This window comes from Hylobates moloch, unplaced genomic scaffold, assembly GCF_009828535.3.
Source record: "Hylobates moloch isolate HMO894 unplaced genomic scaffold, HMol_V3 SCAFFOLD_3, whole genome shotgun sequence".
NCBI lineage: Eukaryota > Metazoa > Chordata > Mammalia > Primates > Hylobatidae > Hylobates > Hylobates moloch.
The window spans coordinates 107,440,765-107,463,611 of NW_026652278.1; the positions used below are offsets into that span (position 1 = coordinate 107,440,765).

Sequence of the window (22,847 nt, forward strand, 5' to 3'; positions counted from 1 at the left end):
TATGACTAACCTCATTTACTTATTTTTTCCTTAAAATTTTAACTGGTCACTTGTATATAATCCAGATTATCAGCCATACATAGCGTATCTGAAACCTTATGCTTAACATGGGAACTGGGCTGTGCTATCATCTATACACTAGAAACTGGATAATGCCACAAACCCCCACATAATCTCCCAAAAGCTTACACAGGGATTGATGCTAGTAATTGTCAATGCGTGCATATAGAACAGTTTTCATTTTATGAAAAAGGCTGGAGGAAATTTATTCACACAGTTCTTTGCTGACAATCACAAGTGCTTGAGAATAAAGGTGGATTTTTTTTTTTTTTTTTTAACACTGAAAGTATCTTGAGAGGCTTGATTCTTGTCTCCAGTGCTATCTCACTTTCTGCAGTTCCTGTCTCAGCCATGATGGCAGAGGCTGTCCCAGTCTGTGCAGCAGTTTGGATAGTTCCACGTTATGATCTCGGTAGTAATTAGAGAGGAAAGTTCTAGACTGGAAAGAAAAAAAAAAAGGAGAACTTGAAAGAAGCTCTTTGTTTCATCAAACAGGATTTCGTAATCTGTATTTCTTAAGGAATGTATCTACTACAATATACGTGTCTACAACATATTATATTTCTTGTATTTTTCCTCAAATATCAGTTATTTTTACCTTTTGAAAATATTTGGCGAAGGTGTAGCTACAAAATAGAAATAGGACCAAGTATATCCTATATGGCTTATCTGTCATTACAGCATGTATTTATTGTGGGATATATGAAGCCTACACAGAAAGAAAAAACGATGACAGGAGTATAATACTGGAGATCAATGAGATAGGGACCGCATGAGGAATGAAATTTATAGAAGTAAGCTGGATAAACGTGCATACTTTTTTCTGAAAATTGGCCCATAAGATAAAAATTGAATGTGAGCATAATCATAAAAACTAAAATTCACTATTACAAATAATAACTTGCAATATTATGCACAATTTTTATACATTTACTCAGAGCTGAAATATATTTTTTTAGTCACTAAGAGCTTTCGGCTTCCAAAATATTATAAGGTCTCTGAAGCCTGATCCTTTTTACAATTTTTATATTTCTAATCATGTTGCAGAGATGGGCCGTTATTAGAGGAATGCTAAAAAAATATAAAACATACGAATGGTTTTAGTTTTATATTTATCTTTCATCTACACAGATTTCTGGAAAACAAGACATTTCTAATTGGACTTTCTTTCTGGGTGTCACTTATATTATAACCCAATTGGCAGAGTTCCATCTCTTTGATAAAATTGGAGATGAACACTTTTCCTGTTGTTGGCATAGGTAACAATGGTTCCTTCATTGTTTTCCATTTGGTCCAAAATCCACCATCTCTCTTAAGCCCTCCTCAATATTTTAACACAAATGGTATTTTTCCACATAAAACTCCCTTAGCAACTTTTGTGTATACTGTGGAAATGGATTTAAGACAACTACATTTCATCTTGGACCATTCACCAGGTATTTCATTATGTTTCTTCCCTTAAACCAGATTGTAAACACTTCACATTTCGGATAAGATGTTTATAGTAGTAATGGGAACATTACATTTATTTCTTGGTAGATTAAAGTGATTTCTGAAACCCTTTTGAAATTATTGAGTTCAAAAATGTAGCTTAAGGACCTTGGTACATCTATTTCCATAGTAACCCATGAATCACCTGCATCCTTTGCCCACTTTGCCGTAAGAGAAATATGTATGATACCTGGCTGAGCCAATTACTGGCTGGTTTTCCAAGCCTGTTCTACCAGATAAGGCACTTCTTCTCATATCCTCACCTCCATTGAAATATTTTCCTGCCATTTTGTGGTTTCGTTTGTCATTGTTTTATGTTTTTATGTCCCTAATACTAATCAGTGGCTATAACTAATTTATCCTGTAATAAATCTGAGTTCACAACTGTTTTATCTTTGTATTCTTTCCATTGCTTAGCCCAGTTCCACCTGTAATGTAGGCCTTGAATATCTGTATTGAATATATAATAATGATACTTGAATATTTTATCCAAAATCACTTGTTTAGTAAACTATTTATGTGCTTTACACATTTGGAAATGAGTCATTTTTTAGTAAATATTTATTTTTGAATTGCATTCAAACAGCAAAGAATTTCTAGGAATGTATATTAATTCTTAATATCTATCTACAGATATCTATCTATTATCTACATGTCAATTATCTCTATCATCTTTTAAGTATATAAAATTATTAATTGCAAAGGAAGAGCAGAAAAAGGAAGCAAATTTCTTGTTACTAGTTTTGAAATAGCTGTTTGCAAATATTTTGCTAGAGTAATTCAAAGATTAAGAAAATTATTACCTCTGGATCCATAGGTGGATATTTTCGGCCTTTGCTTTTTCCAAGGCATTTTGTCTTTCCTCCTTCCAGTAACTGACACCAAAAACCCTTTTGGGGATCAAACCTACAATACATAAAACATATAATGATTACAAATTGTATGCAGAATTTTCAGTGAGACAGCCTCACCAATTGAATAAAGGAAATGTATTTTTGTATGCCCATTGATTTAATTCATTTTTACAGGTATTATTTTAGCTGATTTGAGAGAGGCTGAGATGAAAGAAGCTATATGTTATTATATATTTTAAGTAGCTATACTCTAATGAATAAATAAATAGATCTTTAGTTTACTTTTACATTAAAATTTTTAACTTAAGTTCCTTAGCTTACCTATTAATCCATAAAAGATCAAAGACCAATAACTAAAATTACAGCCCATATATAAAGGAACTTTAGGATACTTTATTTACTTACGGATGTGATTTCAAAGATATGTTTACAGATTTATTTGAAATCATTCACTGGTATACATTAAGGGGGTTGAATGTAATGTAGGTATACTTCTGTGAATATAAACATGAATTAAAGCTTTCAATTCAGAAAATATTGCATTTTTTACAGTTCAAAATGCTTACACTTTTCAAAAAACAAATTAGAAGTGTAAAAATAAAGTGGAAGATTAGACAACCTCTTATTTCTCTTGTTGAAGGAAGATAATCTATTAGATAATTCAGGTACCTATATTCTTACAGAAAACTCTAATGTTGTTTTGCTCCCATAGCTGCACTGAATTACAAAAGAACGTATGTGTGGCCTAGTTCGTTTTTAAAAGTCAAATATGTAAGAATTTTTGTTTAGGACTAACAGGAGAGGAAAAACAGAAGAATGAACAAAATAAGAAGGGAAATTTTAAGTTCATTACTACAGGACTTGCTGCATGCATAAAACATCGAAACGGTTTGCATTTTTGTTGCTCAGCAGATGTTTTAGAAGGATGAAGCATAATTGACTGGGATGTAAAGTTAATTAGTTGCAGAATATTTTGTTGCCCTGGGCCCATTCCTATAATACCGGTGCACCTGCAGTTTGCTTCTGCACATATGTGAATTCATTTAGGGGGGAGAGGGAAGTTTTCTTCACAGTTCTCTGCCCAACCTATTATTAGAGACCTGAACCTAGCAGTCCAAGTTGTCCTAGTACATGTTGTAAATTAAAATTAAATACATCACTAGTTAAATGGATAAAAGAAAGGCAGAATCATTCCAACCCGGACTTTTCAATCTGCTCTTTGCCTATCACAGTCCTTTCTCCTGTTTTCATTAATTTCCCAAGAGGAAAAACAATTCAGCATGCTGTATAAAATGAGATGAGGGAGTTGGCATAACAGTGCCCCTAAACATTGTTTTCTGCCTCAGGATGAGAATATTTAACTGCATTAAGGTAAAATACAGCCCTGGCAGCAAAGCCAACATATTTATGCACATGCTGAGAGCATCTCCTTTGCTCTCAGGTAGTGCTGAGGTCTCAGGATGGGCTGTGGTCTCTCGTTTTCCACAGCAGCTGTTGTGAGGCACAGCTTAATACAATCAGAGAAAGTAGTGCCATCCAGAATACTAAAAGTCATTTTTTTTGAGATAGGGTTGTCATAACCTTGAATCTACACGATTTTGCTGTCCTGGTTTCATTTATTGCATTGGCAACTTCATATGCCTTAAGTCTAACAAAGGACATTTATCCTCTCTAAGTTATATCAATTCATTGCTTTATGGTTTTACTTTAGTAGGCATGAAAATGTGAAATTAAGATGCAAAGCCTGCCTCAATATGCCTGTTAGGCAACTTTTAGTACATAAGTTGGTTGTGGTTTGAGTTTTTTTTTATTCCACTGAACATCACTATACTTATTAATTTTTGTGATGTGTGAGACATATTAAAAACCATAGATTTTGTACTTGTTTGTAATCTCCTTCAAAAGCGTAATTTTCCAGGTTTATTGAACCGTGAGCAACTATTTGTCATAAACAGGATAGAAACATTACCTCAACTACTGCTGAGAGGCAGGGAAAGAAAGCCAACATCAGTAACTATTAATACAAACATATTATAGGAAGCTTCGTTTACTTAATTAACAGGAATATGCCTTGTGTTGTTGTTATTTCCATGTGTAGGTAAAAACTTCATTAAGGTTGTTTTAGTGGATAAGGAACAACCCAATCTTATTACTGCTTTTCCTGTTCCTCTGTTAGCCTAATTGTCTAATTGCTGATTCTAATCTGCTGTGAACTGGGAAATTATATAATTGTGCTTGTTAGAATTTTATCTAAAATTTCACAGGTTTTGTATCAGACCTTGTGGGAGAGGATTTTATGAGTAAAGTACAATCCCTTTTAAGGTATATTTTGGCGGCTTGTTTTTGTCATTTTGCTTCTTTTACATTTCTCCCCATTTTCAATTACAAAAATATATGGTTTTATTTTCCCAAGATGACAGCAATCATATCTCCCATCCCACATTCTTTCCCACTGGTGATGTTGCCCCACCCCATCAAGAGGTGCAGTCTTGTATTTCTCCCCTTGGATTTGGACTGGCTTTAGTGACTATTGTAACAAGTAGAATGTAGCCTAAGTTATACTGTGTGACTGGCAGGTCTAGGTCAGAGAAGGACTTGGCTGTCTTGGACCACATGCTCCCTTGACTTATTGCTCCCTCTTGGAACACAGCCACCACAGGGTGAGAAAGTCAAGTCATCCAAGAGGCCTCATGGAGGGTCTTCAACCCACTGATCTCAGCCTTTGAGCCACACCAGTCCAGGATTCAGAGATGTGAGTGAAGGATACTCCAGATGATTTCAGGTCCCAGTCATCTGAGTCAAAGCCAGATATTCAAGTCTTCCAGGCTGTGGCTGTAAACATCATGAGCAAAGACAAGCCATCCTTCTGTATCCTGTCTAATTCCTGACCAACAGATTCCATGAGCATAAGAAAGTAATGGTCATTATAAGCCACTAGGCTTTGGGATAGTTTGTCATGCAACAATAAATAGCTGGAACAGTATACATGATTATATTTGGTTATAAATAATTTAGTAAATACAGAATAAAACATGAATATACTCATTTCCCAATTCTGCCCTAAATATTGCATTTCATTTCTAACCTGTAAATTACTTGAAAGAGGAGACAATATCTTTTTCACCTTTGTAACCTAAATTTCTAGGACACTTTCTGCCCAGGTAGGCATGTAAAAAATTTACTTAATCAAACTGATAACAGGGAAAACTCACAAAAAGAAGAATTTGCAATAATATAAAATATACTTTATAAAATAAAGTATTTCTCATATTTAAAAGAGAAACACTACATGATTGATGAGGATATTCCTTTGATTGCTTGTAGGTAGCATAGGATGTATAAATTCTAGCTAGTATTAATGATGTTATATACACACCTACCAGTGATAATTTATGATGGCAAATAATGGAAATGAAATCAAGCATGACAATAGACTCACGTTAGTGCTTCGGAGTAATTATAATGAGGTGTAACTCCTAGAAACTTCTGGACTTCATCCATCACAGTAGCTGGGTCAGATCTCAGCTGCTGTCCATCAATAATTAGCAACTGTAAAGTCAGAAACAGTCACTTTATGAAGAAAAAAATTAAATTGAATAGACTGTGATGCCTTCCTTTACCTGGTGTGACATTCATAAATTAGATCAGTGTGAATACGAAGAAAATATGCCCTACTTAGAATACATTTGAATGTTTATTATTCTTGCATCCTTCCACATAAACAATAAAGTTTGCCATAGGAATCATTTCTTGTGAATTATCAAGTTATAGCCCTTAACTTGCTTTTTGTAAATGAGAAGTAAACATAGACACTTTCCTGATTTAGTACTTCAGTAGAAACATAATTTTCCCTTTGTTGTGTGATCAGATAATTATCCAGCCTACCAAATTCCTATTACCTAACCCTGGAGCTTAGGGCTCAGAAACAGTGGTCATCCAAATGAAAATCACTCATCTAATCTTAAAAAAGCAAGACGGAGGAGGGAAATGTTTGTCCGTGCCTTACTGATCATTGGATCACTGCCCTAGAATATCATAATTGTCAAAGGAATACTGAAAAAGGCCGGGCGCAGTGGCTCACATCTGTAATCCCAGCACTTTGGGAGGCCAAGGTGGGTGGATCACCTGAGGTCAGGAGTTCGAGACCAGCCTGACCCACAAGGTGAAACCCCGTCTCTACTAAAAATACAAAAATTATCCAGGCATGGTGGCAGGCACCTGTAGTCCCAGCTACATGGGAGGCTGAGACAGGAGAATAGCTTGAACCCGGGAGGCGGAGCTTGCAGTGAGCCGAGATTGCGCCACTGCACTCCAGCCTGGGCGACAGAGCGAGACTCCGTCTAAAAAAAAAAGGAATACTGGAAAAAGGTCAATGGTAAGGCCCAGCTACTAGGGCTTTGAATTGCCCTGAGCTGGAAGACAGAATATTAAAGTTATGCTTTTTTTGTTATGTCTCTGCCAGGTTTTGATATCAGGATGATGCTGGCCTTATAAAATGAGTTAGGGAGGAGTCCCTCTTTGTACCTCTGGTAGAATTTGGCTGTGAAGCAGTCTGATCCTGTTTTTTTGGTGGTAGGCTATTAATTACTGCCTCAAATTTAGAACTTGTTACTGGTCTATTCAGGGATTTGACGTCTTCTTGGTTTAGTCTTGGGAAGGTGTATGTGTCCAGGAATTTATCCATTTCTTCTGGATTTTCTAGTTTATTTGCATAGGGGCATTTATCATATTCTCTGATGACAGTTTGTATTTCTGTGGGATCAATGGTAATATCCCCTTTATCATTTTTATTGTGTCTATTTGATTCTTCTCTCTTTTCTTCTTCATTAGTCTAGCTAGCTAGTGGTCCATATATTTTCTTAATCTTTTCAAAAAACCAGCTCTTGGATTCATGGATTTTTTGAAGTGTTTTTCGTGTATATCTCCTTCAGTTCTGCTCTAATTTTCTAATTTTAGTTATTTCTTGTCTTCTGCTAGCTTTTGAATTTGTTTGCTCTTGCTTCTCTAGTTCTTTTAATTATGATGTTAGAGTGTTGATTTTAGATCTTTCCAGCTTTCTGTTGTCATTTAGTGGTATAAATTTCCCTCTTAAGACTGCTTTACCTGTGTCCCAGTGATTCTGGTACATTGTGTCTTTATTCTCATTTGTTTCAAAGAACTTCTTTATTTCTTCCTTAATTTTGTTATTTACCCAGTGGTCATCCAGGAGCAGGTTGTTCAGTTTCCATGTAGTTGTGCGGTTTTGAGTGAGTTTCTTAATTTGATTGCACTGTGGTCTGAGAGACTGTTTGTTATGATTTCCATTCTTTTGCATTTGCTGAGGAGTGTTTTACTTCCAATTATGTGGTCAATTTTAGAATACATGCTGTGTGGTGTGGAGAAGAATGTATGTTCTGTTGATTTGGAGTGGAGAGTTCTGTAGATGTCTATTAGTTCCGTTTAGTCCAGAGCTGAGTTCAATTCCCGGATATCCTTGTTAATTTTCTGTCTCATTGTTCTAATATTGACAGTGGGGTGTTAAAGTCTCCCACCATTATTGTGTGGGAGTCTAAGTCTCTTTGTAGGTGTCTAAGAACTTGTTATATGAATCTGGGTGCACCTGTATTTGGTGCATATATATTTAAGATAGTTAGCTCTTCTTGTTGCGTTGATCCCTTTACCATTGTGTAATGCCCTTCTTTGTCTTTTTGGATCTTTGTTGGTTTAAAGTCTGTTTTATCAGAGACTAGGATTGCAACCTCTACATTATTATTTATTTATTTATTTTTGCTTTCCACTTGCTTTGTAATATTCCTCCATTTCTTTATTTTGAGCCTATGTGCATCTTTGCACGTGAGATGGGTCTCCTGAACACAGCACATCAATGGGCCTTGAATATTTATCTGATTTGCCAATCTGTGTCTTTGAATTGGGGCATTTAACCCGTTTACATTTAAGGTTAATATTGTTATGTGTGAATTTGATTCTGTTGTCATGATGCTAGCTGGTTATTTTGTACATTAGTTAATACAGTTTCTTCATAGTGTCATTGTTCTTTATATTTTGATGTGTTTTTGCAGGGCTGGTGTAGGTGTTTCCTTTCCATATTTAGTGCTGCCATCAAGAGCTCTTGTAAGGCAGGCTGGTGGTGACAAAATACCTCAGCATTTGCTTCTCTGTAAATAATTTTATTTCTCTTTCGCTTATGAAGCTTAGTGTGGCTAAATATGAAATTCTTTTTTCTGTTTGAAAATTCTTTTCTTTAAGGATGTTGGGTATTGGCACCCACTCTCTTCTGTCTTGTAGGGTTTCTGCAGAGATCTGCTGTTAGTCTGATGGACTTCCCTTTGTAGGTAACCTGACCTTTCTCTCTGGCTGCCCTTAACATTTTTTTCTTCGTTTCAACCTTGGAGAATCTGACGATTATGTGTCTTAGGGATGGTCTTCTCATGGAGTATCTTAGTGGTGATCTCTGTATTTCCTGAATTTGAATGTTGGCCTGTCTTGCTAGGTAGGGGAAGTTCTCCTGGATAATATCCTGAATTGTGTTTTCCAACTTGGTTCCATTCTCCCTGTCACATTCAAGTACACCAATCAATTGTAGCTTTGGTCTTTACACATAGTCCCATATTTCTTGGAGGCTTCATTCATTCCTTTTTATTCTTTGTTCTCTAATCTTGTCTTCACACCTTATTTCAGTAAGTTGATCTTCAATCTCTGATAGCTTTTATTCCACTTGATTGATTCGGCTATTGATACTTGTGTATGTTTCACAAAGTTCTCATGCTGTGTTTTTAGCTCCATCAGGCCGTTTAGGTTCCTTTCTAAACTGGTTATTCTAATTAGCAGTTCCTGTAACATTTACCAAGTTCTTAGCTTCCTTGCATTGGGTTACAACATGTTCCTTTAGCTCAGAGGAGTTTGTTATTATCCACCTTCTGAAGCCTATTTCTGTCAATTCGTCAGTCTCATTCTGTGTCCAGTTTTGTGCCCTTGCTGGAGAGGAGTTGCGATCATTTGGAAGAGAAGAGGCATTCTGGTTTTTGACATTTTCATCATTTTTGCGCTGGTTTTTCCTCATTTTCATGGATTTATCTACCTTTGATCTTTGAGGCTGATAACCTTTGGATGGGGTTTTTGTGTGGGAGTACTTTATGTTGATGTTGATGTTTCATATGGAACCAAAAAAAGAGCCCGTATAGCCAAGACAATCCTAAGCAAAAAGAACAAAGCTGGAGGTGTCATGCTACCTGACTTCAAACTATAGTACAAGGCACAGTAACCAAACAAGCATGGTACTGGTACCAAAACAGATATACAGACCAATGAAACAGCACAGAGGCCTCAGAAATAACACCACACATCTACAAACATCTGATCTTTGACAAACCTGACAAAAACAAGCAACGAGGAAAGGATTCCCTATTTAATAAATGGTGTTGGGAAAACTGGCTAGCCACATGTAGAAAGCTGAAACTGGACCCCTTCCTTACACTTTATACAAAAATTAATTCAAGATGGATTAAAGATTTAAGCATAAGACCTAAAACCATGAAAATCCTAGAAGAAAACCTAGGCAATACCATTCAGGACATAGGCATGGGCAAAAACTTCATGACTAAAACACACAAAGCAATGGCAACAAAAGCCAAAATTAACAAATGGGATCTAATTAAACTAAAGAGCTTTGGCACAGCAAAAGAAACTATCATCAGAGTGAACAGACAACCTACAGAATGGGAGAAAATTTTTGCAATCCATCTGACAAAGGGCTAATATCCAGAATCTACAAGGGACTTAAACAAATTTACAAGAAAAAAGCAACCTCATCAAGAAGTGGGCAAAGGATATGAACAGACATTTCTCAAAAGAAGACATTTATGTGATCAACAAACATATGGGAAATAGCTTATCATCACTGTTCATTAGAGAAATGCAAATCAAAACCACGATGAGATACCATCTCATGCCAGTTAGAATGGTGATCATTAAAAAGTCAGGAAACAACAGACACTGGAGAGAAAGTGGAGAAATAGGAATGCTTTTACATTGTTGGTGGGAGTGTAAATTAGTTCAACCATTGTGGAAGACAGTACGGCAATTCTTAAAGGATCTAGAGCCAGAGCTACCATTTGACCCAGCAATCCCATTACTGGGTATATACCCAAAAGATTATAAATCATTCTAATATAAAGTCACATGTACACATATATTCATTGCAGCACTATTCACAATAGCAAAGACTTGGAACCAGCCCAATGCCCATCAATTACTGGATAAAGAAAATGTGGCACACATACACCATGGAATACTCTGCAGCTATAAAAAGGGATGAGTTCATGTCCTTTGCAGGGACATGGATGAAGCTGGAAACCATCATTGTTAGCAAACTAACACAGGAACAGAAAACCAAATTCCGCATGTTCTCACTCATAAGTGGGAGTTGAACAATGAGAACATATAGGCACAGGGAGGGGAACATCACACACTGTGGCCTGTCAGAGGTGTGGGGCAAGGCAAGGGATAGCATTAGGAGAAATACCTAATGTAGGTGATGGACTGATGGGTGCAGCGAACCACCATGGCACATGTATACTTATGTAACAAACATGCATGTTCTGCACATGTAGCCTAGAACTTAGTTTTTTTTTTTTTTTAAAGATCAATACAAAAAAAATATATGGATGCCTTTTTTCAAATCCTTATTTCTTGGTCTATCTCATGTTCCCATAGCCACTATAACACTCCCCATTTGGCAGCCTAGTGCATGACCTTCTTTCCTTATAAGGGCCATACAGAACAAACAACATGCAGGTATCTGCATGTGGTGTTTCATAAAGTTGTTGTCTAACTGGCTAGTTGTACTGGTAGTTGAGAGTTGTTGCCTGTAAATCACATAATGTCTCCTGTGTGAGAACTTATCACTTTGAGACTAGCTACTGTTCAAAAGAAGATTGCAATAATGTGTTTTGGAGATATTTATCATGTTAATAGTATTAATAAAATTAAAAATGTAAAATGCACATTTCTTCCTTAGTTATCATTGTCTCTGATTATAAATCACTGTCTGTGGCAATGTTCATTCACATGTTCTGCTTGTCAGTGCAATACAATCATGATAAACAGAAGAAAGTAATTTCAGGACATTATAATAAAATATAAAATTTCAGGACATTATAATAAAATAAACAGAAGTAATTTCAGGACATTACCTGAGAAGTAGCAAAGTAAGTTAGCCATCTTTCTATGTGGACTGCATACCATCCAGGTACTAGGCATCTTCTCTGCAAAGTTTTTAAGTCAGATGGAGCCCAATGTCCTGTTGAAATAACTTCATAGAAATTGAACCTCAGAGCAGCTGGATCTTCATGTGATCGTTGGTGCTTTAACAAGAAAGTCAATTGTAAAGTTAGATTTTTTTAATGCCTGTGTAGATATGCATATGTGTATGGGTGAGCACATGCATGTGTGTGTTTGGTGTGTATGCATAAATGTGTGTGTCCTTTATGTCACAAAATAATAACAAATTAAATACTTAATTTTAGAATGAAAATAAATGAATGAAATGAAAATAGAATGACAACTGCATACATTGGAACACCCATTGGCACACTGCTTATTTTAAAGTAAATTAAAGTACAAGCCTTCACTATATATCAAGTGGTATGCACATAAACTTGTTATATTTATGTCTAAAGTGGTTAGGTGCAAGGCAGAGATAGGATGTGAGGATTTTCTTCATGGATATTATTAAGAATGATAAGATATCAGAGACCAGACAAATCAAGCCAGATGAAAAATTTAGATTTTGCAAGAATAATCTTTTTAAGAGTAGTCTTACATGTTTCTTGGGCCACTGTTTCATTACCGCCACTCCTTCAGATTCTAACATTTTCCCAATATCCCTGTGTATCAGGTGCTATGGGTACAGAGAAAGCTGCTGTCTATTTCTCATGCTTGTTTAGATGTCATATTCATATTGACGTCACCCAAGTCCTTTCTGTTTGAAAGGGTTTCTACCTAAACCTGCTAATTCACGAATACTGCTTCACTTCTACTTTTCAGTATCAAATCCTGAGTCACAGCAAACTATCATTGGTCAAACAGGAAAGAGCCCAGCTCAGTGAGAGATAAATTTAACAGTCAATACAATTTAACAAGCATTATTTAAGCTTCTTTCCAGAACACAGATCTGAGATAGATCCTGGAGATAAAAAGATATAAGACATAACCACTCCTTCAAAGAAATCAGATCTAGTGTGGGAGACAATAGATTGGAATAAAGTTGTATATTTGACATATTTGATTAGAGGTAGAAGTTAACTTGCTGTGACAGCCAGATCAGTAAGGGATTAATTCTGACTGCAGCATGAAAGGACTTTTCAACGGTTGAAGCTTTTGAGCTAAAATGTAAGGAGAAAGATTGTTATAATCAGAAAAACAAAACCACCAAACACATACGAAAACTAAGAGGACTTCATTATCTAAGGTGAGTCAGAGAAAGATAGATGAGGTATGCGGGAATAAGTGTCATGAAACTTCTAAAAGTGAATTTGAAGAAATTCTAGTGTAGGGTAGGTGGAAGTATACTGGTCCCTGCTATGACTGTGTAATGGCTGGCCTTATGTGTGAGTGATGGATCTTATGTGTGAGTTAGAAATAAAAATAACTAGAAAAGTAAAGATGATTAGGAATTATTGAACGGTTAAAGAATAATTAGTAAGTGGCATATACTTTTGAAGCTCTCTCATTGTTGTATATTTATTGATATTTTTACATGTGTATACCTTATGCTGAGTATATAGATTATATAACTCATTTCATTAACAAAATGTGTAGAAATTATATAATTTCAATAAAGAATAAGAAACACACTACATACATATTTAATATAGTAATTCTAAAATGTCTACCTTAAGCAGTGATAATATGAAATTGTGTTTAATCTGTTCTATATTGACTTATACCAGTTTAGCACCAACTTTTCTTTATATTCCTGCAACTAAGTAGATTAGCATAAAAATATGACCATAAAGTCACAAAGGGACATATTTTATGAAAAAACAGCACTATAGCTCCTCTGCGAGGTCCATTATAAAAATGTGGGGTAGAAATTACAGTGGCAGGTGACATTTGTAGGAGTTTCTGAATTATACCTGCTGAGCTTTGGATTTATGGTATTTACTGCATAGACAGGACTAGCTAAGTAATAGGTTACATTATTTTGAAATGTGGAGCAGTGTGGGGCCCTGCTCACTGCAATACAGCAATAAAAAGTATTATCAGAAAAAATAATTCCTTTCAAACCTGTATGTATGTTCAAAGAATTTATTTGAAAAAGCAAGCACAGAGAGGCACGCACATCATAAAGATTCTCTTTTATTGAACTGGTTTAATCTATGCGAAAAAAAAAAAGATTCACTTAAATCTGCTCTAAGTAGTGACCATGCTTTCTGCTAGGGAGATGTTTAACATTTTCCTCAATTGCTTAAATTCAAAACTTTAAGGCTTCACGTTTAATGCTTTTGGTATACTGAAAAAATAAGTTTATCTTGCTTTGCAATGAGTGTTCACAAAGTGAGAAAGACATAATTCTTGTACCTTGTGGGAAATACTGACTCGTGGATTAGATAAATTCTGATGATAGTTTATAAATTTTGCTTCCAGTCTAAGTATTTCTTTTGGATCCCAACTACTTGCCTTCCAGTTTGCAATGTCACATTTTTCTATACATCAGTATTTGTTTTCAGTAATACATTTTTTATTAAATAAATTTTAAAAAATCAAGAAAAAGAAGGAAAAAATGAAATTACTTGTTATCCTACTCCACCTCTCAAAAATTCCCTTTTAGTCTTCTTTACTTTGGTATTAATTTGTATATGCACTAAATTTGTACATATACAAAATGCACTCATATCGTTGGGATTTTGGTATATATACACTGTTACCATCATAACTTCAAGATTACCAACTTGTATTAGGCCATCATTGCTGTAGGCGAATTTACATTTTTGTTTTCAGCTTTATCCCACCACTGTATAATGATTTCACATCCTCTTTTTTCTCCTCTTCTCAAACTGCTATGTCCTCAAAGTATTACCCTCTTTTCATCAGATTAACTCATTGCAGGCTTCTCAAAGGAAGGAAAGACCATCACAGTCACTTCAATTTTTCCATCTCAGGCCTTTGGATTTACCAGTGTCTACATTCATCCCCTCTTCTATCCCTTAAGTTTCAACCCAGGGATTCTTAAACATAGGCCTGTTGATAGAATACAGTGTGTCTACGAACTTGGATCAGCAAAAGAAAAAAAAGAAAAACGACAAAAATACTCGGTGGCAGGGCATGGTGGCTCACGCCTGTAATCCCAGCACTTTGGGAGGTCAAGGAGGACGGATCACGAGGTCAGATTTGTGAAAACACGATGAAAACCCGTCTCTACTAAAAAAGCAAAACAAAAACAAAACACAAAAAATTAGCCAGGCGTGGTGGCACGCACCTGTAGTCCCAGCTACTCGGGAGGCTGAGGCAGGAGAATGGCATGAACCTGGGAGGCGGAGGTTGCAGTGAGCCGAGATCACGCCGTTGCACTCCAGCCTGGGCGACAGAGTGAGACTCCACACACACAAGAAAAGCAACAACAACAAAAATCTTTGTTTTCAGTAATTACTGAATGGAATGAATGTAGACAACAGCCACAGTATTTATTGTACTGTGATTGTGATTTTACCACCAGTAAAAATCAGTTATTTTATATCCCATTACTGGTGTCTTAGATATATCAAAATGTTGCTTATGGTCACTACTATTTCAAAGTTATTATAATACTAGACTCATCATTAGAACTTAGCATATGATGATTTAATTAAAAAGTTTGTTACTAATTGAAAAAGTATTTCACATTAACATAGCAGTTTCTTTTGTATATATATTTAGTTTTATGCTTTTAAAATATATTTCTGAAACACTCATAGGAACCATCAGACAGCTAGAAGAATCTCAACTTAAGAAAAGTTAAGAACTCGGAATAGAGGCAGGGTTGCCCCTGGTCCCACCATCTAAGCCATTTCCTATAGCCATTCTTTCCTGTGTCTTCACAGAGTTGGTTACCTATTTTCTCTTCTGAGACTTTAACCTCTCTTTTTCTTTGGAAATGACTTATCAAATCACCACTACTACAGATCATGTTTTCTCAATCCACTTCTACTTCTACGTAATAAACCAATGTCCTGTTTTACCCCTTCAAAATCATGCTTTTGGAGTCTTTCGCAGGTGCTGCCTCTATTTCTTCACCCCCAATTACTTCTTTCTTCACCAAAATCCATCTGGCTTTGCTCTTTTTACTCTCTTGCTAAGGGCTCCATTTCCCTCCACATCTTTCGCTTTGCCTAATCGTTTGAATTTTTAGCAGCTTTTTGGAATTGTCACCCCTCCATCTGGCAGCTCTCCCTTCCCTTCCATTCAGTGCCACTGCACTCCTGAATTTTTTTTCTTCTATTTTGGCTATATTTTCTTGTCTTTCTTGGTGCCTCATCCTGCTCTGCACTTTTCATCTCTAAACTCTTAGGTGATTTCACCATTTACATGCCCATGGCTTCATACCTCTGATTCACAAATATCTGCCTCTAGCTCAGACTTCTCTGAGAGTGTCAGCTGACTTTACCGTTCTTTTGATAATGAAGGGTTTCATGCATCATGATCATAATCTACAATTTTTTAGTCCCCACCTCCCTCCCCACCCCACCCCCTCCTGTATACTGCAGCGATTCTTTTTTCATGGGAATGTGTGGCCATCATCTAGGTGCCCAGATTGGAAATTTGTTTCATCCTTAACACTATGTTCTCACCAAATTCTGTTGATTTTAATGTCTAAATGTCTCTGAATACTTATTCTTCATTCAGCTTCTACTCGCCATTTTTGTCTACACCACTTCCATATCTTAGTAGGTCTATTGCAATAGCCTCAAGTGTGATTTCTCCAAAGAGTCATTTGTCCTATTCCAGTTTCTTCAAATAGCAGATAATTTGATGTATTGTAAAAGACAATCTGGTAGTCACACACTGACTACTGTTTTTCAAAGGCTTTCAGCTGCTCAACAAATGGCAGCAGCCACATGGTTCTAGCCCTAGTGTGCCTCTCAGCTGCAACTCCTATAGGTCACTACCTAGAATTTTCCCACTAGCCACATGGAATTTCTTCTAGCTTTTTAAATGTGCAATTATTCTTTATATCCAATGTGTTTAACATATACTGTATCCTCTACTCCACCTTCCTTCTATTCTCACTCAGGGCTTATCTACCTGTCCTTCAGTTTTAGGTCTTAAGTTTATTTTCTTACACAATGCTTTCAGAGCACCTTGACATACTTCCTCACAGTACATTCACAATGTTTAATTACATATCATTATAATTATTTAATATCTAAACAGTAGACAAACAACTTTTAATTACTATTTTATTAATTAAAACCGCAGTTAAATGTTGCTGCAGAATATTCCATTTTAGTATGACACAAATCTATGTCAATGAACACTTTCCTTTTGTTATTATTTTTGTAGATAGTGCTGCAATGCTCCTAAACATTTTGAAGCTTCTAAATGCTTCTAAACTCCTTTTGAAGTTTCTCTTATGATCAATTACAGAAGGAGAATCACATCACTGAAAGATCTTTACATGCTTTTTTGTAATTATTGCCAAATGAGTTTTCAGAAAATATCCTAAGTGTACCTTCTGTTGGAACACTTGAGAACCTTTGTAATCACTTTCTTGCCAGCAGAGAAAAACATCACAATTGTTGTCAAGATACTAAAAAAAGAATGGGCTGGGCTTGGTGGCTCATGCTTGTAGTCCCAAAATTTTGGGAGGCTGAGGTTGGTGGATTGCTCGAGCCCGGGAGTTCAAGACCAGCCTGGGCAACATGGTGAAACCCCATCTCTACAAAAAATATAAAACAAATAGGTGGGTGTGGTGGTGTGTGCCTGTAGTCTCAGCTACTTGGGAGGCTGAGGCAGGAGGATCACTTCAGCCCAGGAGGGAGAGGCTGCAGTGAGTTATGATCATGCCACTGCATGCCAGCTTGGGTAATAGAGTGAGACCTGGTCTCCAATTGGGTTGATTATTTTCACATAAATTGTTGGACAGTTGTTTTTTTGTGTGTGATTGTTTAGCTGTGCCTTTTGTTCATTTTGCTCATTTTTCTACTGTGATATTTTATTTATTTATTAACTTGGGGGAAACTTTTATAAAATAAAGCACTATGCCATTTATCATGTATTGTTACTCTAGATACTGACTTTTAAATTTGTTAATTTTTTATAAATCAACATTCTACATGTTTATATAGCTTAAGAAATCTATTAATTCTTTGGTGATGTGTGATTTTTTAAATAATTATTTTTATGCCTGAAAGTCCTTGCCCAACTTGGTGTGAATTAAATATTCAGCTCCTATTTGTCATATTTTTTGGCGGGGTGGGGGAGGGGGTGGGGCTTTAGATATTGTTACATTTGACTTTTCGTATGTTTTGGGTTCTATTCTGGTTATTTTTCATTGCCTCCATTTAAGCTATAACAAAATGCTTTTAGCCGATTTTTTTACTGACCATACCTGGTACCAAGAGTATGCCCTGTCTGAGGGGTCAATGAGGATGGTGATGATCTTGGCTTTGGGGACAAGAGATGCAGCTCGTTTGGGAGCTTCTTCCGAATGGAAGTAATTAGCACTCTTTTCAAACAGAAAGTCACTTGTAGCATTGGGCGGTGTAGGGAAAAAGTCCATATACCTGAAGGCAGAGAAAGACAATTAATTAATCTGAAAAGAACTTTTCTTGCCATATTCTGAATGTGAAATAATTGGAACATTTTAATATTCATTTATAGCTATTTCTGATTATTATGCTGTTATAGTTTAAATAATAGATATTCTATACACATTGAATATGAAGACAACCCAAAATATTCCTCTTCTAATGACTCATTTTGGGCATGGGAAGGAGTGAGCTGAAATAGGTAGGCCAATAAGGATCAAAGGAAAAGTACTATACATTTGGGCTGATGTTCTGTGCTATAAAACGCCAATTCCAGAAATACCATTTGACTGTAGCAAACAGCAAATTACACTATATTGTTTAGTTGATATTAAAAAATAGTAAATTTATGTTTGCAAATTTGAATGCAGAAATTATTCGATGAGATTAAAGTTCACAAGACAGAAAAATGTGTAAGTCTGAATAGCTATAAAACACCAACAATTTTAAGGCATGGCGGTTCTATTGCTTCTTAATTTCTTCATAATTTGTAGTATATGTAGCAATGTGAACACTTTATAGTCTATCTAGAGTAATTAAGGGGATATTTCCTGCCAGTTGATCCTGTGGTGCCTCAGTAGGTTCCCTCCTCCATATGCTGTCAAAACGTTCCTCTGCGTGTGGTTTATGGAATCAATATGTTCTGAGGTTAATTCAGCACAAGTCTTTAATTATGTGTGTAACCCTCCTTACAGCTCATCACTTCTCTCATCCTCAAATGTTCTAGAACAAATAATAAGAGCAATTAAGAATTCATATAAGACACTTATTTCCCTCTTTGACATTTGTTATTATGTTTCCCAAATGCGGAGTGGTGAAGAATCTCATCTATATTCCTGCTAAACAATTTGTGTTCCATTTGGGCTCACAGATCAGAGAAAATTGCCGTTCTGCTTTTAATAACCTGCATGCAATTCCAAAGGTTATTTAGCCTTTTAAAAGTAAGGTAGGATATAATGTCCTAGATGCAGAGTCGACACATCTCTAACGACAATGGGAACCTTGATCTGCTCACCGGTATTGCACCTGCCCAACCCTGATCCTAGCTGTACCTTAAAAAAATGTGTCTTTCATTGCAAACAGGTTCATGCATGATGATGACACACAAACTTACATGCTGCAGATGTGTGCATTGAGGGGAATTTTCCTCAGGTGAGATTTGCTTTATATACCTGTGAACTAGAAATTAAATTCAGGACCATGTTTTCTTGAAAAATTGGAATAGAGCTAGAAAAAATCACCAGAGTGAAAATCATTTCCAATATCAGGTTTATTCTATTTTAGTTTAGGGTAAATACTGTGATTTTATTTTTTTCATAATTTATCATGTGTTAATATTTTATGTGCTTGTGTGACTAGAATTGATATAGTTTTGAAAATGTCCTGTTATTATCTGCATGACAAATATCAGCCTATATTATAATAAAACTTATAGTTTATGTGGTTAATGAAGATATGTCACGAATTACAAAATAAAACAAACTACTGATTTATTTGTTGCTTCAAACGTTGTGAAGACAAATTATGTGTTCAGAAAAAAATTAGGCACAGTTAAATAATGCTATGCTTAAAGAGAATTTTAAATACCCTTATGAATAATTCTGATGAAATATATCCCATAATGTTTTTTATTCAATCATATTAATTTAGCAGAAAAATATTACCATTATTGCACTGTCCAAATCACATTATAGGCAACACTGATTAAACATATTATAATTATAAATTAATTTCTAATTCACTGTGGTAGAATTGAGCATAACAAATTTATCCTGTAATTATGCAGATGCCACACATACATCTGTAATTGCTCTGCAGTGATTGAGCATGTGTTAATAATGGAATTTATTTTTTGTTATTTTTCTTACCAGTCTATTCCTTTGTGGTAGTTGTTGCCATTAAAGAACTGAACTTCCTCAAATGTCTTTGGACTAGGGAGATTGCTGATGATTGAAGGATGCATAAGAAGAAATAAATAAAGTGCAGTTGTTCCTATTACAAAAAAGAAGGTAAAAGGTTATATGGCATTAAGAGACAAAATATTATTTTAGCATATTTTTGCTCAAAAAGTAATATTAAAATAATCAACTATTTCCAGTGTCAAAATGATTTCCTTAAAATCAACTAGATGCATTCCATGCAGCCACAATCTAAGTGTTCTATTTTTAGTCTTCATGATTCTGTTTATCAAAATGCCTGATTTAATATTAGCACATGACCAAAGTAAAGCAGACTGATGATGCAGGTAGTGTGGCACTGCGGAAGTCATGCAGCTCAACCTTCCTACAGGAGTCAGGTGAGTGGCTAAAGTATGAAGGGCATGGGTCCTTCTGTCTCCATCTTTATCATTAGGCACGGTATCTTAACTGGTGGGTCTTCAATTAGCATTGAAATTCAGATGAATGAAATCAAACTGCTTAACAGAAATTGATGTGCTACTCTGTGTATGGTCCGGAAGTAACTCTTGATTAAGAAAACACATTTGCTGCCCTCAATGAACTTAAAGTCCATGTGTGGACTTGGACAAGTACGCAAGTAATTGTGATGTAGTGTGACAGGTGCCATAATGAGAGAAGACCAGCGAACCTTTCCAATATATGAGAAAATGGGTGATTTAGACTTGGGAAATCAGTGACAGATTCTAGGAGGTTATGTATTCTAATACTTTTCCTTAAAAACCTAAGTGTTACACAGCAAGGTTGAAAGAAGAAGGCAGGACTCTCGAAAGATGGCTGCTTCAATGACTTCTCTGGCAAAATATGACAATCAAGTCTGATAATTGGAACACTAGATAGAACAGACTGGCTGATAGAAACCACCTGTGTGCACATTGCAGAAGTCTCAAATGTAATCTCTGAACCTTATTTCCCTCAGAGCCAGGCCAAAGACTGGCAGCTATAGCAGAAAGAACTCATGAAGTGACTGGGTCATCATAACTCTCATAAATCAAGACTTTTCTTCTGGAAAAGGTAAACTGTTCTATGATACATTGGAGTGAGCAGCAGTTGTTAGATGTCCTAGCCCTAACAGAGCTGCAGACAAGCTACATAGGTGGGCTGGCAGAACAACTATCATTGCAACTAGGATCTGGAAGTAGATAAGGCCAGCAGATAATTGGCATTTTGTTCACATATACCTTAAGCTCATATGAGCAAAGGCTACCGCGCTTTGAGTATTAATGAGATTGCTGCCCTTTTAGATCCTCAAAGCTTTACATGGCCACCAAGAGGTAATGAGTAGCTAAAGGGAAGAACGTAACAACAGATCCATGGGGAACAACCACCTTGATGGAAGACATGTTAAAACACCTAGAATGAAAGACTCTGTGCGAGATAAGATGGCAAAATTAATAAATGCCCTAGGGAGATATAATTACTAATTTAAAAAGACTTTTAAGGAATAACAAATATGAAATCGAATTATACAAACTTGATTAAAAGAAAGAAGGAGACAGAACTGGTTAAGAACTAAATTAGAGTCCTAAAGTTTAGACAGGAGAAATCTCTCAACCACACTGAAAAATACAGATGTAATAGTTATGAGGGATGAGGGGCATCCTCAAGAGCTCACATGGTTTACTCCTAAATATAACAGGAGTTTAAAAAGGAGAAAATGTGAAAAGAGCAAAAACAAAACATGTTCTAGGGAAATGAATTAGCAATAGAGTAGAAGCTGGAAGGAAACATGAAATCCAGAAGTTGTTTTTTTTAAAAATACTTTTCAAGATAACACTTTCATAAGGGGAGTGAAGAGAAAGAGAGATTTGAGACACACAAGACACAAATAAGAAAACTGATAGTTTAATATTCCTAAGGTATTGAAGGCAGATGAATGCATGGCACAGATAAAAAACATTCTTTAGTTGTTGTTGATTATCTAAATATAGATACTTTATAGCTTCACTCGGTAGTCAGTAGAAATGTTTAATTACCCTGTTTGCCACATAATTGTACCCAGATCTCCCCTGGCCTACAGAAAGCCAAAGCCTCTATGTTCTGAACACTATACCTTCATGCCTCCAGGACCTTAAGGGACATCAAGAGGTATCTGATAGGGAGGAGAGAGAAAGCACCCTCATCTAGGAACAGAAAAAATGTGGCTTGATATTCATGTAATCAGCCATAAAATCTAGGCCCACTAACTCAAAATGTACATTTTAAAAATTATCACCTAAATTTTTCATCTATCCTTGACATTAATTTTCTATCAATTTCTTTTACCTCATTTCATTTTATACCAATTTCTTTAATATAAATATTTCATGGAAGAAGAGGAAAAATCCTATACTACTAGAAACTATTCTATTTTATATACAATCAACTCCTCCTTAGTTTTAATGTACTGGGATAAGCCAGGCAAATCATGAGACATTAATATTGACAATGTGAACACTGATCTTCTGAAAGATCTAAGGCCAATGAGTTATGCTCTTCTAACGGTTGTGCTAAATGTAACCCTATGCAAATCCTCTTTTTACATTGACAATACCAGAATTTGACTCTGAATGATGAAGGGTGAATATCTGTTCAAAGGCTCACAAGGGACTATGATTTGAACTTTGAGTCCCTTCAGTCTAAGGTCTCTAAGTCTATGTCCATCATCTCTGCCTACTTCTCTTCTCCCCTTCCTCATTCCCCGACCGAATTTCAGCCCACAG

At 35.8% G+C, this 22,847-nt stretch overlaps 1 protein-coding gene across 1 annotated transcript in view; it reads right to left on the bottom strand.

Annotated features, from left to right (window-relative positions):
- Window positions 1-326: 326 nt before the first annotated feature.
- The window catches only part of LOC116463277 (bifunctional heparan sulfate N-deacetylase/N-sulfotransferase 4), a 276,145-nt gene continuing 253,624 nt past the window's right edge, over window positions 327-22,847 (bottom strand). The window contains exons 9-14 of the mRNA XM_032146315.2: window positions 20,059-20,182; window positions 17,992-18,166; window positions 11,597-11,767; window positions 5,845-5,954; window positions 2,355-2,457; window positions 327-499 (exon numbers count right to left, since the gene is read on the bottom strand). Coding sequence (XP_032002206.1) covers window positions 380-499; window positions 2,355-2,457; window positions 5,845-5,954; window positions 11,597-11,767; window positions 17,992-18,166; window positions 20,059-20,182 — 803 coding nt within the window. The 3' untranslated portion in view covers window positions 327-379. The remainder of the gene's footprint in view (window positions 500-2,354; window positions 2,458-5,844; window positions 5,955-11,596; window positions 11,768-17,991; window positions 18,167-20,058; window positions 20,183-22,847) is intronic.